Source organism: Sus scrofa, chromosome 2 (assembly GCF_054392235.1).
Source record: "Sus scrofa isolate SSC_HxYL_T2T_F1_AM1 chromosome 2, Sscrofa_HxYL_maternal_Yorkshire_Landrace_v2.0, whole genome shotgun sequence".
In the NCBI taxonomy this organism is placed as follows: domain Eukaryota; kingdom Metazoa; phylum Chordata; class Mammalia; order Artiodactyla; family Suidae; genus Sus; species Sus scrofa.
Window position 1 is genome coordinate 99,371,586 of NC_139384.1, and position 16,206 is coordinate 99,387,791.

At 46.4% G+C, this 16,206-nt stretch overlaps 1 protein-coding gene across 2 annotated transcripts in view; it reads right to left on the reverse strand.

Annotated features, from left to right (window-relative positions):
• The window catches only part of SERINC5 (serine incorporator 5), a 203,092-nt gene that overhangs the window by 48,814 nt on the left and 138,072 nt on the right, over positions 1 to 16,206 (reverse strand). For both annotated transcript variants that reach the window (XM_021084491.2, XM_013994946.3), the window contains one exon: positions 9,243 to 9,410. In XM_021084491.2, the coding sequence (XP_020940150.2) occupies positions 9,243 to 9,326 (84 nt within the window). In that variant the 5' untranslated portion in view covers positions 9,327 to 9,410. The remainder of the gene's footprint in view (positions 1 to 9,242; positions 9,411 to 16,206) is intronic.

The window sequence follows — 16,206 nt, forward strand, 5'->3', positions numbered from 1 at the left end:
GACCCCAAAAGTCAAAGGAGGGCAACCTAGGCTGACACCCCCATCTCCAAGGGTCCCTAAGGGAGTCCGGATTGTTTTGAACTTTTAAGCACAACCACGTGATGTGTAGCCTAACTCTGGGGGCTCCTTCTGCTTACACTTCCCACCTGAGGCCCAGTTCTCAAAGGACAACGGTCCTAAACCAACATCCTCTCATCTTTTTTTTTGTCTTTTTTTCTTTTTGCCTTCTCTAGGGCCGCTCTCACGTCATATGGAGGTTCCCAGGCTAGGGGTCGAATCAGAACTGTTTGCTGCCAGCCACAGCCACAGCCACAGCAACGCCAGATCCGAGCCGCATCTGTGACCTACACCACAGCTCATGGCAACGCCGGATCGTTAACCCACTGAGCGAGGCCAGGGTCCAAACCCGCAACCTCATGGTTCCTAGTCGGATTCGTTAACCACTGCGCCACGACGGGAACTCCAACATCCTCTCATCTTGCATAAGGCTTGGCACTTGCATAGTCAGGAAAGGGGGGCGGGGAGGGAGAGGAAGGAAGGAAGAGAGGGAGGAATAGATTACCATGACTTAAAAGATTTTTTAAAACACAAACTCAGATTATAGTTGAACCAAGTAACACGATCACCCTTTTAAACTCTCGTTATCAAGTATCGACTCGACAATTCCCAATATTTATATTTCCCACTCCCAGTGATGTGAGGCTACTGCTGTTATACGTTGTGCCATTTATCTGTTCCCTCTGACCCCATTTGTATAATGACCGGGCTGTCCCCAACTCTAAGCCCTTGTCTGTCCTATTTATCTGCAGAGTGCTCCAAGGCCCTGTCTACGGACAGTTGCTTAACAGATGCTTTTGATGATGACAGAAAAAAGGGTTAGGAAAACTTCAGTTCTCACAGCTTATCATCGTCCCCCTCCCACAGTCAGATGGATCCTGAAATGGAGATCCTGGCAATATCTGATGCCTCCCAAAAGCTTCTGGCTAACAGATCCTCCAGACCAAGAACAATAACTATTGTTTCTTGTCTTCTGGCTCCTGGCAAGCTCATTATTACTGGACAAGGATCAAACCTCTTTGTCTTTGGTTCTGACTCAAAAAGGCTCTCAGCAGGGTTTGCATTAGTTCAAATCACTGCCTGTGGAACAGAACTATTTCCCACCATCACTTTCCCTGCATTCACTGTGCACAGGAGGCTGGGGCCTTGAGCCACGAGAGAAGCAAAGGACCAGAGGGCTACAGAGACTCTGATTTCTCCACTTGCTGTAGGTCTGGACAGAATTTAGACCTAAGATAAATCTGTTTGGAAACATGTGTTCCCAGAGGGATCCCAACTTGGAAGGGAGGGGACTCAGAAGATTTAAGAGGTGAAACCTCATTGCCAGCGTAACCCAGGAAACCTCCAATTGCCCACAGTGAGAACTTTCCCTCTGTGTTCTACAAAGTACTTGACGTTCAATGGCCCAGACCCACCTCCAACCTCAAAAACATAGTCAATTATATACTTGACACGTATAAGGTACAACAACAGTACAATGAACTCAGCTGAGACCTTTTGAAAAGCATCTTATCCCAGCTGGATAAAAAGAAAATATTCCAGAGTCAAAGAACTGAGTCGGCAAGACTTTTTTCTTCTGCACTAACTCAACACTTGTTCTAACACAAAAACATAAAAATCCAGCTGAGAATGGGGAGTTCTTCTCTGCAGAACTTCAAGGCACTATAGCAACACCTGATGCTAGGTCTCAGACACACGGTTCTCTTAATAGTCAACCAGTAAAGAACAAAGTCGAAATAAGAGCCAGACTGTCCAGCTTCAGCATGAGTACCTGTCATTTACGCTGGGACAAACTACATGGTATCTGGGATCAAAGTGGAGTATTTTTCACTGCTGCTGTCTGTTTGCTTTGAAAAGAGGGTCACGCCAAACACAGCTCGAAGGCAGGTTCTATTTCACATGCAAAGCCACCGAATAAATAAATACTAGGACTTGTGGTTGCTCCTATTTTCTACTTCAGACGAACCATTGTCTCTGGAGCCCAGCTTCTGGCTCTCATGACAGGAAGGTGGCAGGTGTGGAAGAAAGCGGAAAAAGCTGCTGAGGGCCAGAGGTGGTAGCATTTCCAGAAGGAATACTTCTCCCTCATCACCCTGTTCAGAAGACAGATCAGGAATCAAGAGGAAGGATCAGTTTGCTAAGGCTCCCCCTGTTATTTTTGTGAACATCTGAGCAACAGCCAAACCTAGCTGTGCAGGCCAGAGAGGCACCCCGTGGCCAGGGGCCAGCAGTCCTGGGTCCTTACCCCTACCCTGCAGCTGAGGCAACATTTAACTCACTGCGCCTGGCTGGAGATCGAACCTGCGCTGGGGATCTGAGCTGCTGCAGCTGGATTCTTAACCCACTGTGCCATAGCAGAACTCCAGGAAAGCATTTTGGAATCTAAGTTGCTTCCAAGGAAAGTAGCTGTTGTGTTTATCCATAGTCGCTAGGCTGTGGGGACTCCAGAATTTGAAAATGGAGAAACAGAGGTAGCAAACTGCATCCTTAGGTCCCCCGTGGGATTAGTTATCCAGAGAAAGAAGTCTGAAAGAAGTGAACACGTGAAGCTGGGGACATGAGGACAATTCAAGACTACATAAGACAACTGGAAGATGACATCAAGGAGCTGGGTGGGGTTGAAACAGGATTGCCTGGAATGCAGAGTGGAAACCCAACAGGCTTATGACCTGTCTGAGGGAAGTATGTGGTCAGTACTGAACCTAGAAAAAAAGGGGGAGAACGGGTCCGTCTGGGTCCCCAGTACCACCCTGAGATGTGCCCCAACCAGCAGATACACACTTGGGAATAACCAAAGCCAGAAATGGATGCGCTTCTTCAGGGAGAGCAGGTGAAGGAGAAGGGCTCAGGTAAGAGATGACCACTTCAGAGTTCCCACTGTGGCGCAGTGGAAATGAATCCGATTAGGAACCATGAGAATGCGGGTTCCATCCCTGGCCTCGCTCAGTGGGTTAAGGATCCGGCGTTGCCGTGAGCCGTGGTGTAGGTCGCAGACATGGATCTGGCATTGCTGTGGCTGTGGCATAGGCCGGCAGCTGTAACTCTGATTGGACCCCTAGACTGGGAACCTCCATATGTCAGGGGTGCGGCCCTAAAAAGACAGAAGACACAAGAAAAAAAAAAAATAAAAAAGAGATGACCACTGTATTGGGGGGGATAGATAACGAGATGTGGATGTGGCTTCTGGCTGAGGCTGACTATAAATACTCCTTCTTTATTTCATTTTCATCCATCTACTTCCTCATCATCTTATGTTAATACAGCTAACATACATCAATTTCCCATTACCACATCTTCTCTAATGAACTGTGAAAACGACCAAGAAAAAGAAACCAAAAGATAATTTATATACCACCTCTGGGGAATGTGTTGAGAGAGACTGGATTTTCTGAATAAATAAGAGAAAAAAAATCATTGAAGCCCATCCTGCTTCTTGTGTTCCAAGGGCCTACTACACCCACAGGTGGCAGCCTCAACATGTATCCCCATTCCCCTGCCCTGGCAAATTCATGCTAACAGTAGAAATTGTGATTAAAACACATCCTTAAGGAAGGAGTTCCTGTCATGGCTCAGTGATTAACGAACCAGACTAGCATCCATGAGGACGTGGGTTCCATCCCTGGCCTCGCTCAGTGGGTTAAGGATCCGGCGTTGCTATGAGCTGAGGTGTAGGCCACAGACGCGGCTCGGATCCCGAGTTGCTGTGGCTGTGGTGTAGGCCGGTGGCTATAGCTCCGATTAGACTCCTAGCTGGGGAACCTCCACATGCCGTGGGTACAGCCCTAGAAAAAACAAAAATCGAATCAAATAAATAAAATAAAATACATCCTTAAGATTCTAGGGGTGTGGTGCTGAATGTAACTTGGGAATGTAACTGAAGGAGGGGCCAGATTTACATCCAATTCAGTTCAGTGTCCCATTTCCACCCCTCCTTTGTCCTGAAATTGAGGGGTCTGCTGATGTCAGTGGGTGGCCCAAAGCAATGAGGACATTTTCTAGTTACTTGGATTAAAATGCCAGATACCAGCGTGCAAAGGGGAGACTACTTATGGCAGAGACGGGCTTCTGGGGCCCCAGCCTGGGGCTGCGTGCGAGTCTGCACAGCCCACTTGAGTTTCCACAGCCTCCCTGCTGCCTGCCACAAGGATAGGCTGCCTGCCACAAGGATGGGTAGGAAGCCTCAGGTCCATTTTGACACTCACTGCCTTTTCAGAAACGTTTGAACTCCAAAGAGTTGAAACTATTTCAGGAGTTGCAAACCCAAATGCCTTTTCTCTGAGGGCAAGAATTAAGGGTACATGTATGAGACCTGAGGTAAGTAAACATCTCGTGGTGGGGCCTGTGGTGAGCTGTAGCATGCTCTTCTCAAGGCAGCCACATGCACATTAAAACAAAACAAAAAACCAGAGTTCCCTGGTGTCTCAGTGGATTAAGGATCTGGCCAGCATCACGGGCCAAGGAACTACCACATGACACAGGCACGGCCAAAAAAAAAAAAAAAAAAAAAAAAAACCCAAAATATAAAAACCTGAAATTAACACATCATTGTAAAACAACCATACTCCAGTTAAAAAAGGAAAAAAAAAAAAAAAAAATCTGCTGGCCAAAAAACAGCCTGCAAGCCAATTTTCCAGTTCCTGGGCTAGATTTCCAGGCTCACCTGAAATCTCTAGGTGAGGCCGTGGCTTATGGCTTTGTGACCAGCTGGGCTTTTATCAAGTCCAGGGAGAGAATGGAATTCCAGAGCTGCTTTTAAGACACTGAGGAGAACTTTTTCTTTTAACGATTTTTTTAGGGGGAGGGGGCACCACATCCACAGCCTTGGACGTTCCAGGGCCAGTTATCCAACCCATGTCACAGTTTCAACCTGTGCCACAGCTGGGGCAACACTGGATCCTTAACCTGCTGAGCCACATGGGAACTTCCTGGGAAAGCTCTTTTCATCCAACCAGAGGAACAATGCAATTTCCACATTACTACTCACAGGAAAACAAACCCAAATCCACCAGCAGAAAATAGTGTATAAAGCAAAACATGTTCCCAAAAGAGATTAAGTAAAATTACAAAGAAAATGCAACATCTTTTCAAACAAATGAAGGAACAAAACAAAAAAAGACTGCCGTCAAAAACAAAGTTTGTAGTAATTTCTCTCAGTACAAGGAGTAAGTCTTCAAATACATTACAACGCCACCACCAACATCAGTCTTCCACCATGTGGAAGGTGTGTTTGGGGTCTGGGAAATAGAAAAAGCAAAGATACAGCCATCTCAGCACCCAAGTCAGCGAATCACAGCTGCCTGGGGACCAAGTGGAACATGAGATGGAGAAAATGGATCTAAGATGCTTCAGCTTAGGAAACTTTAGGGCTCTTCCTACCTCAGTGGCACACAGCTCAAAAGGAGAAGCCCCAAGGGCCACAAAGGTCACCTGATGTCCCTTTTCCAAGGCAGTCTTAGTCTTAGGAGCCCCTATTCCATGGGAAACAAGAAGCCCCTATTCCCACCTATCTCCTCCCTCCTCAAATGCCTGTGCAGCCTCACGGGGTTGCCCACACCTCGAAGTATCATCACTGGTGTGGGTTCAATCCTGGTCTTGCTCAGTGGGTTAAGGATCCGGGTTGCCATGAGCTGTGGTGTAGGTCACAGATGCAGCTTGGATCTGGCATTGCTGTGGCTACGGCATAGGCCAGCGGCTACAGCTCCAATTGGACCCCTAGCCTGGGAACCTCCATATGCCACAGGTGAGGCCCTAAAATAGGGAGAAAAGAAAAGAAAAAAAAAAAAAACCAGTGTCATCATTGGCCTCCAAACAGAAGTCACATCTTGATTTCAGGAGGCTTAAATCAATCACCCATTTTGCTGCTGTAGTTCCACATTCCAAAACAGACTTTTAATAGTCACAAGGCATCAAATATCTCAAGACTCTTCCTGCTGGAATCACACAGTTACTGACATCAGTGACCTGCAAAAGAACGGCTGGTACGTTCTGAGATGGGAAAAATGCTCCAGGAGGAGACAGAAATCACGCCCAACTCAACCAGTGCAGCAGAGCCCAAGGTCTCCTGGGAACGAGGAGCTTCCCGAGTGAGAACAGGCAGGATGGAGTCTGGCCCAGCCACTCTTGGCAGCTCCCTCTCAAACTTTCTCACGGGCCACATCCTGAAGCCGGGGCAAAAACTGAAAATAACTGAAAAGGGCCACCCTTGTGTTTTCAACCCACACGCCAAAGGCCCATGTGGACGGAGCCCTGTCCCCTGCCCACGAAGGCGAGGGTGCCGGGTGGGAGGCAATTACACACTCCCGTGTGAGCTGTTCCGAGGATGCGTGCTTTCCCCCACAGCATCACATCCTAGAACATTTCCACAGCCAACAAAGGTGGGGGGGTGGACCAGGCGAGCTCCCCACAAGGGACCTTTCAGCGCCCACCCTCAAGCTCAGCCTGAGAATGAGGTCAGCCTCTGTTCTATAGGCTGAGAAACAAGCTGACTTTGTGACCAGCTGGCTGGTCCCCTGTGAGGCCCTAGAGATGGAAAAGGATTGGTTTCGCCCACAGGGGCCTCACTCCCTGGGCACAAAGTCCAGCCAAACCATTTTTAAATAAGTCCATTCAGAGGACAGGCAGAGAAATATTCACAAGAGCCTCTGTGAGGCCTCAGGGTTGTCCCTTACCTGTCTCCCTCCCTCTGCTCCAACCCCAAATCACACTAACACACACCACTGCTGGGCTCACCTCCCTAAATAGCTCTGCCTGTTTCTATGATGACGGGCTCCTACCCAAGAATCGATCATGGCTTCCCATTTGCCATGAGACCAGGCTCAAAGGCCTCACCTTAGCACTGAAATTCCTGCAAGCCATTTACCTGGCCATGTCCCTTCTCTGTCCTACACATGCCTTGTCCTTGTGCTACCACAGAGCCTAGTCACTAAGAACTCAATCTGCCTGGGTTCAAATCTCAATTTCGCCACTTAGAGCTGAAGACCTTGGGCAAGGTGCTTCAATGACCCAGTATGCTGGTTTTCTCATCTGTAGAGCAGGGATAACAGTAGGACTAGATGGCCTAGGTGAGTACCCTAGTGATGAACGGAGATGATACAGGTAAAATGCTTAGAATTTAAAAATCACCCAACAGATATTAGGGACTAAAATACTCATTATTATCATACAAGGTACTTCTTCCTTGAGGCCCTTCCCAGCAACACCAGTCAGTATCTTGTTTCTTTTCCTTCCTTCCTCCCTCCCTCTTCTCTCCTCTCTTTCTTCTAAAAACCTCCTGTTTCTGAAATGTTCTATGAACATCAGAAATCACAGACGCTGGCTGGAGCTGTTAGGGACTATTCCATGGGACAGATGATTTTAACACTATTCAATCACTGAAATTATCATAAAACCCATATCTTAAAATATGCCCTGTGGCTGCCAAATTTACCCTTACCTCCAGTAATGATGTTTTGATGGGTTTATAGTTCCTCCAGTACTTCATGCATCCTTTCAAATGGCAACTAATTTCTACCTGGTTTTACACCTCAGAAGACTTTATACTTGTTTTCTGGTTTATAAATTCTTTTTCCCACAAATGTGAATGCCCCAAAGCTCCCACGGCAGGACCTTCCTGAGCAGAGATCCACTGTTTAGAGCATCAGAGGAAAATCTAAATTTCACAGATTTTGACAGGAGTTCTAGTATCTTCCAGACCATACAACCACAGTTATAAAAGCCTTACCCAACAGAAAGCCTCAAAGGGCCTACTTTAACTAATGGATAAGAAGCTAGCAAGTGCTTCTAAGAAAATGGTTGTTCGCAAGCCCTTGAAGCAGCTTCAGCCAAAGTTGGGAGAACAAACACTTCCTCGGGAGTTGCTTCTGGGGGTCCACCCCCACGGCTCCAGGAGGTCCCGCCCTGACCTCGCCCCTCCTCCCCCTGCCAGGCCCCACTGGGGGTAAGTGTTGAGCGCTGAGTCTGTAGGGCAAATGGGGTTTGGCTGGACTTTCTTCCCCCCATTTCCCTCTGAGGAGAGTGGCCCCCAGGAACACACCCGCAGCTCTTCCTAGCAAACTGGGCCTGTGCAGAGGACACATCCCCTGGCCCGGGTGGGGTCCCCAGGTGGGGTAAGTCTGACTCATTTGGGGATGCAGTAATAGGACGCCCGCATCCTTGCACATACAAGTCAGGCCATCTTTCATCAGTGTTATGGGGGATAAAGGTGATGTCTGACAACTACTGCTGACACTGCAGTCTTTTTGCCAATTTGTTCAGAACCTGGGAGGAGAAGGATGTTATTTATTGGGCTCCCTACGAATCCCAGCACATCCCCCCATAATCAGGCCTCCTATGGGGAAATTCCTGAAAAAAGTCCTATATGTGTCTCTATCAGCATCGTGTACCTAGCCTGCCTCTGCATACTCTGCCCAGGAAATGGCTGGAAGTCCATCTCTCATCCCTGAAGACGCCCTCCCTGCAACTGACATGGCCAGAAAAGTAAAGCTCGCCCTATAGCCTACTCCTCACACTACTGCGGGGTTATCTAGGCTTCATCTTATTTCCCATTCAGGCCACATAAGTGTTTACATAACTGCTCCCTGAAACACTGGAAGCCATCCATGGGAATTCCCGTCATGGCTCAGCGGTTAATGAACCCAGCTAGGATCCATGAGGATGCAGGTTCGATCCCTGGCCTCGCTCATTGGGTTAAGGATCCAGGGTTGCCGTGAGCTGTGGTGTAGGTCGCAGATGCAGCTCGGATCCCGAGTTGCTGTGGCTGTGATGTAGGCTGGCAGCCACAGTTCCGACTGGACCTCTAGCCTGGGAACCTCCATATGTCACAGGTGCAGCCCTAAATTGGACAAAAAAAAAAAAAAAAAAAACGAAAACACTGGAAGCCATCCTTAGGACAGGGGAAATGTACAAGTCTACAAGGAAGGACTACACATTCATTCAGGAACAGCCATCAACAAGGCTAAGACAACATACACCATCTTCTCCACCAAAAGTATCAGACGGCTTCTGTCCTACCACTAAAGATCAAGATGGTGAAGGGTTTGCCCGCTTGGCAGGAAAGCAATGAAGAGGCTTCAGGAAGATTCAGGGCAAGCGGCTATAACCCAGAACCGCACTGTCCCCTGAACTAAGTGTTTTCCAGACACCCCCACCAAGCGCCAGGAGTGGGAAGAGCTGAAGAGGTGACTCACACGCTCCCGCATCTCGTTGGCCACGGTGTTGGACATCATGATGCAGCAGAGGATGACGACCAGGATGAAGTACAGCGCATACATGAAGCGGGTGCTCCGGGACTGGCGGATCTTGGGGCAGCAGCCACAGCAGAAGGAGCAGCCAGCGTTCCCACAGCAGCAGGCCAACTAGAGAAGGAACACAAACACCCTGAGAGCTGCCCTACAAACCCACTGACCCCTGACCTTTGCGTGCCGAGCGGCCATTCTTCTGAGGCGTCCTGCCCACAGAACATGCTTGGACCATTGAGTGTGTGAACAAAGCTTTTGCCAGAATTGGCCTGATACTGTCTTTAATAGACGTGAGGGCTTGGAAGATGCCCAATAATTAAACAGAAAAGGCACACTTCACCTGAAGCCCTGTGATCACTCTTAGACAAAATCAATTAGTGAAGAGCCAGAGAAGAAGCCAAGAACGAGAACAAGGACTACGTGAAGTAGGGAGGATGTGAAAACTAAGAATCTGGGCTCAAGAAGGGGACCTGTCAAAATCCACCAGCCAAAGAAGGAACTGCATGGCGATAGGGAGGGAAGGGGGTAACTTAAGCACAAAAGGTACAAGTGCCTCTTACCATAAGCATTGCTGAGCAGAGCTTCACACCCCTAAGGGGAGGCATTAGGCTAATGAATGAGGCATGACTAGACTTGAATGGTCAACGCAACTGGGCATAACTTGGGAATATTAAATAAAATAAGGATTAAGTTTTCAGGCTTGGGGCTGGTGTTAATTTTTTTTCTTGAAGCGTTCATATTTTTTAAGTTTTAGGGTTATAATAAAATTGAGAGGAAAGCATAGCTATTTCCCATATGCCCCCACCCACTCATCCATATGCACAGCCTCCCCCATTATCTTTTTTCTACTTTTTGGGTAACACTTTAACAATTATATACATAGTTGTACAACCATCATCACAACCGAATTTTAGAACACTTCTGTCCCAAAACCCCAGTCCATTCCTTCCTCCCCGACCCGTCCCCTTTGGTAACTATAGGTTTTTCAAAGTCAGTGAGTCTGTTTCTGTTCTGCAAATAAGTTCATGTGTATCCCTTTTTTTTTTTTTTTTTGATTCCACATATAAGTGATAGCATATGATGTTTGTCTCTCACTGTCTAACTTCACTTAGTGTGATAATTTCTAGGTCTATCCACATGACTGCAAATGCCATTATTTCATTCTTTTTTAGGGCTGAGTAACAGTCCCTTGTACCACATCTTCTTTATCCATGCCTCTCCTTTTTTCTTTTTTTGGCCGTCCCACGGCATATGGAGTTCCCGGGCCAGGGATCAAATCCAAGCCATAGTTGTGACCTATGCTGCAGTAGCAGCAATACCGGATCCCTAACCCACGGGGCAGGGCCAGGAATCAAACCTGTGTCCCAGCGCTCCAGAGATGCCACCAATCCTGTTGCAGGAACTCCACCTCCCCCATTATTAACATGTCGCCAGAATTTTTTTTTTTTAAACCAAGGACGAACCTGCACGGGCACATCACAATCACACCATATCCATGATTTAGTTAATTAAATCTTGGTGTCGAACATTCAAAGGGTTCAGATAAATGTGCCAGGACACATATCCATCATTATAGTATCACAGTATTTTCAATGAACTGAAAGGAAACTAGATCTTTAGTAAAGCACAGGGCAACAGAACACGCTGTTGTGAAAAGCTCAGTGTGCTCAGCCTGCCTGGGTTTGGCGCCTGGCTTTGCCAACTACTAGCAATGAACCACGAGCAAGTCATTTATTTTTCAAGACTCAGACGCCTCATTTATTAAAGTGAGGGTGGTGACAGTACTTAGTGTACTTGGTGATCTCTTGCACAACCTAATCAGACATACCTGGTGTAAGGGAGGGATTTCTGTTTAACAAATAGGAAATTCTACAAGAGATTACCATAAACTACAAATGACAACCAAATCTACATGTATTAATTAACACTATATATACAACCTACACCCCAACAATTCAATCTTTTGATAATGCGTTGGCAGAAAGTGCAGGGCTTTGCCTGGCTTCAAAAGAAGCATCAAATAGAAGGCTACACTGTAAACATCACTTACAGTAAGAAGACATCACAGGTATAAGATCACAGGCTGTAACTATAAGGACATCAAGACCAATCTTGGAAACAAATGCATTTCCTGAGTTACTGTGTCTGCTTCAGGAAACTGCCACTGTCTGAGCCCTTTTGTCATTCCGTACTATGGCATTACCTAACATTTCTGCTCATGCACTCTTCTCTCCATCTTGCACTCAGTTTTTCTAAGCCATTTACCTCGAGCCTCTTCTCGCCTCCTGAGGCTGGGCCTCTGCTTTGCCAGACAAGCTGTTCTACTGGGCTGAGCGAACACATCACACAAGTGAGATCCTAACACTGCTGCCTGTGTGGTGTTTTTATAGGCCACCTTCTTTTACGACTCACTCATCCATATTCTCTGTCCCTGATTTTACAGATCCCTTTCTGCTCAGATGCCCCGATTTTCCTTTCCTTTCCCTCTGGCGCTCCCTCTTCTCCCCTCCCACTGGCTTCGCTGGCTTCTCTCCCAGGCCTGCCTCCCTCCTCCTCTGCCTCCCAAATTCTTTCCCAACTGCCTCACTTGCTGGCTGCTAACTCTTGAAGCTCTTAGACAATCAGTTTTACTGTACTTCTAACTCAAATGTGATAAAAATATGTACCCTACTTGGAAAAAGAAATATTTAGAAGCAGTTGATGCGTCATCCAGGAGAGAACTTAACCCACAGCAAAACCAACATTTAAACTTACTATCTCCACAGAGGGGGAAAAATGAAACAAGATACATACATCACGTGAGCCCAACTGGTCATTTAATGACAAACAGAGACAAAGGAATGTGATTATGGAAAATGTGAACAGAAAATCATATTGGTTTAATCCTATCCTATCATTAAAGTTATGTATCATTGCATGGATCTAATTTTTTAACCTCTTCTGCTTGTTCCCATTCGCTCTACACAGTGCTATGGTATTTGTGTGTGTGTGTGTGTATACATATATATAGGTGTGTACATATACACATATGCCTAATACTAGAATCAAACAGCAGGTCTCTACGAGTCTAAAAGTTATTTATCAAAGCAAATACATCAATCACCAAGAGCACAAGTGCATTATCTTCAGCTAAACATTAATATGGAAATGGAAATTCAAAACAGCATCCATACAAGCAATGTTATGTTAGCATAGATGAAAATCTCCCAGCCCTGCTGACTTATCATTTCTTTCCACAAGAGCATAATTTAGAAGAAAATAGGTTTACCTTTTATTCCCTGTCACAAAGCTTTACTACTCTGACCATGTCACTCCCCTAATCTTCACCTTCAAAACTGGAAAAATAACTCTTCACCAGCCTAACTTCTGCAGCTGTCACAAGCTTGGAGAGAAGAACCTGAGTCTTGTTACCTTGGGGCTCCAGAGGACCTAAACATTTTCCTGAAGGAGTCAACGTATAAAAAAACAAATGCAGAATGTACAATACACCAAGAGTGAACCCTAATGTACACTACAACTTGGGATGATAACGATGCATCCGTGTAGGTTCCCTGGTTGTAACAAATGTAACCTCTGGTCAGGGGTGTGGACAGCGGGGGAGGCTGGGGGTGGTCAGGGGACAGATATGGGAATCTCCATACCTTCCTCTCAATTTTGCTATGAACCTAAAACATCTCTTAAAATATAAAGTCTTAGGACTTCCCATCGTGGCTCAGCGGAAACAAATTTGACGAGCATCCATGAGGACTCAGGTTCAATCCCCAGCCTTGCTCAGTGGGTTAAGGATCTGGGGTTGCTGTGAGCTATGGCGTAGGTCGAAGATTCAGCTTGGATCTGGCGTGGCTGTGGCTATGGCATAGGCTAGCGGCTATTGCTTCGATTTGACCCTTAGCCTGGGAACCTCCATTATGCCGCAGGGTACGGCCCTAAAAAATAAAAAGCAAAAAATATAAATAAATAAAGTCTTATCAAAAAAAAAAAAATCAGTGGAGTTCCCATTGTAGCTAGCAGTAAGGAACCCAACTAGTATCCATGAGGACTCGGGGTTCAATTCCTGTGCTGGCTCAGTGGGTTACAGATCCAGTGTTGCTGCGAACTGTGGTATGGGTCGCAGACATGGCTTGGATCGGGTGTTGCTGTGGCTCTGGCATAGGCCAGCAGCTGTAGCTCTGATTTGACCCCTAGCCTAGGAACTTCTAGATGCCACAGGCAATGCCCTAAAAGACATAAAACGAACAAACAACATATTAATAAAATGTGACCATTAATGGCTCAATGAATGGATGCTGAGTGAATGATATACGATTCAGTGGTAACAACAATACTGCTCAAATAAAAGGGCTGGCAATCCCACTCCCACTCCACAAGGCCAAGAACACAAGTCTTGTGCTGCACTCTGAATTTCTCATACCCAAATGCTATCACAAAGAGTTCATTATATAGGTTTTGTTTGTGTTTTTCTTTTTTTCCTAGGGCCACACTTGTAATATATGTAAGTTCCCGGACTAGGGGTTGAATTTGAGCTGCAGCTGCTGGTCTACGCCACAGCCACAGCCACACCAGATCCAAGCCTTGCCTCAGACCTACATCACAGCTCACAGCAACACTGGATACTTAACCCACTGAGTGAGGCCAGGAATCAAACCCTAGTCCTCATGGATACTAGTCGGGCTGGTTACCACTGAGCCACAATGACAATTCCTATAGGGCTTTAATTTGCAGATACTGCACACAATCTTTTGCCACAAGAAAATATTATACATTCAAGAGGGGGACCCAAGACAATCCCTTTGGGGGTGATGCTTGCAACTCTTCTAGAAGTTCATCCTGCACGTAAACTTACACAAGGGCACAGAGATTTACATAACAAGGTTGTTTGTTAAAAGCATAAAAACTTTAAAAAAAAAATTTTTTTTTTCTTTTTTTTTTTTTTTGGTTACATCTGTGGCATGAGGAAGATTCCAGGTCAGGGACTGAACCTGCGCCCCAGTGGTGACCTGAGCTACTGCAGTGACCTGCCAGATCCTTAACCCACTGAGCCACAATTTGTGAGAACTTCTAAAAACAATCTTATTCTCCAGCTATACAAGGACTGAATAAATGAATTATGGACTAAATATACCACAGGATATAATTTAAAAGAATAAGTCAACATTGGCGTTCCCGTCGTGGTGCAGTGGTTAATGAATCCAACTAGGAACCATGAGGTTGCGGGTTCGGTCCCTGCCCTTGCTCAGTGGGTTAAGGATCCGGTGTTGCCAGGAGCTGTGGTGTAGGTTGCAGACAAGGCTCGGATCCCATGTTGCTGTGGCTCTGGCGTAGGCCGGTGGCTACAGCTCTGATTCGACCCCTAGCCTGGGAACCTCCATGTGCCATGGGAAGCAGCCCTAGAAAAGACAAAAAAACAAAACAAAACAAAAGAATAAGTCAACATTATGGGCGTCCCTACTCTCCCCCATCCCATCCATATGTTGTCGTCCTAACCCCTATACCTCAATCTAATGTGACTGTATTTGGCCAGAGGGCCCTTAACAAGGTAGTGAAGGTTAAATAAGGTCATTGGGGTGAGACCTAATCCAATACGACTGGTGTCCTTGTAAGAAGAGATTAAGATACAGACACCCAGAGAAAGACGACCATGTGAAGTCAGCCCTCGATGAGTTAAGGAGAGAACACTCAAAGGAGACCAACCCTTCCTACTCCTTGATCTTGGACTTCCGACCCCAGATCTGTGAGAAATTCAATTTCTGTTGCTTAAACCTCCCAGTCTGCAGTATCTGGCTATGACGGCTTCAGCAAACTAACAGTCAGGTGTAAAACTGATATTTTACACTTATGCATATGTGTATGTGGGGGTATGTGTGTGGATACAAAGACTATTAACATCGATTATCTGAAGAGTGCACCTAGATGTGGGCAGGACAGTAAGACAGCAACGTCTCAGTGTTCTGCTCTCTTGTCTGGGTTTTGACCATGTGCATGCATTACTCTCATGATTAAAAAAAGAAAACTGGAGCTCCCGTCGTGGCGCAGTGGTTAACGAATCTGACTAGGAACCATGAGGTTACGGGTTCGATCCCTGCCCTTGCTCAGTGGGTCAAGGTTCCGGTGGTGCCGTGAGCTGTGGTGTAGGTCGCAGACGCGGCTTGGATCCTGCGTTGCTGTGGCTCTGGCGTAGGCTGGCAGCTACAGCTCTGATTGGACCCCTAGCCTGGGAACCTCCATATGCCGCAGGAGCAGCCCAAGAAATGGCAAAAAGAAAAAAAAAAAAAAAAAACTGGAGTTCCCGTCGTGGCGCAGTAGTTAACGAATCTGACTAGGAACCATGAGGTTGTGGGTTCAATTCCTGGCCTTGCTCAGTGGGTTAAGGATCCGGCGTTGCCATGAGCTGTGGTATAGGTCGCAGACATGGTTTGGATCTTGCATTGCTGTGGCTCTGGCGTAGGCTGGTGGCTACAGCTCCGATTCGACCCCTGGCCTGGGAACCTCCAAATGCCGCAGGAAGCGGCCCTAGAAAAGGAAAAAAAAAAAAAAAAAAAAAAAAAAAAAAAAAAAAAAAACTGACAATTTAAGAAAAGCAACTAAGTTTGGAGATACGGATATAAAAATAGTTGCAAACGTGGCACTGACTTCTGCGATTCTTTTCTTTCTGAAGAAGCCTCTCCCCCCAAAACATACTGACAAAGAAAAATTTCAAAGAGCTGTCCACACCATCTACTTAACTTCCTTGAAACAGCAACAGCATGAATAGCAAAGGCTTTCCTAAATAAAAGGAGCTTTATCCTTGCAGAGCAGAGTCCAAATGAAAGGAGAAGCCAGTTATCCTTGCTGCTACCTGGAGCTAGGCCTCCCCTTAGTGTTAGTTTTCTTCTCTCATCTAAGGTACACAGAAACACACAAACACACAAACCGC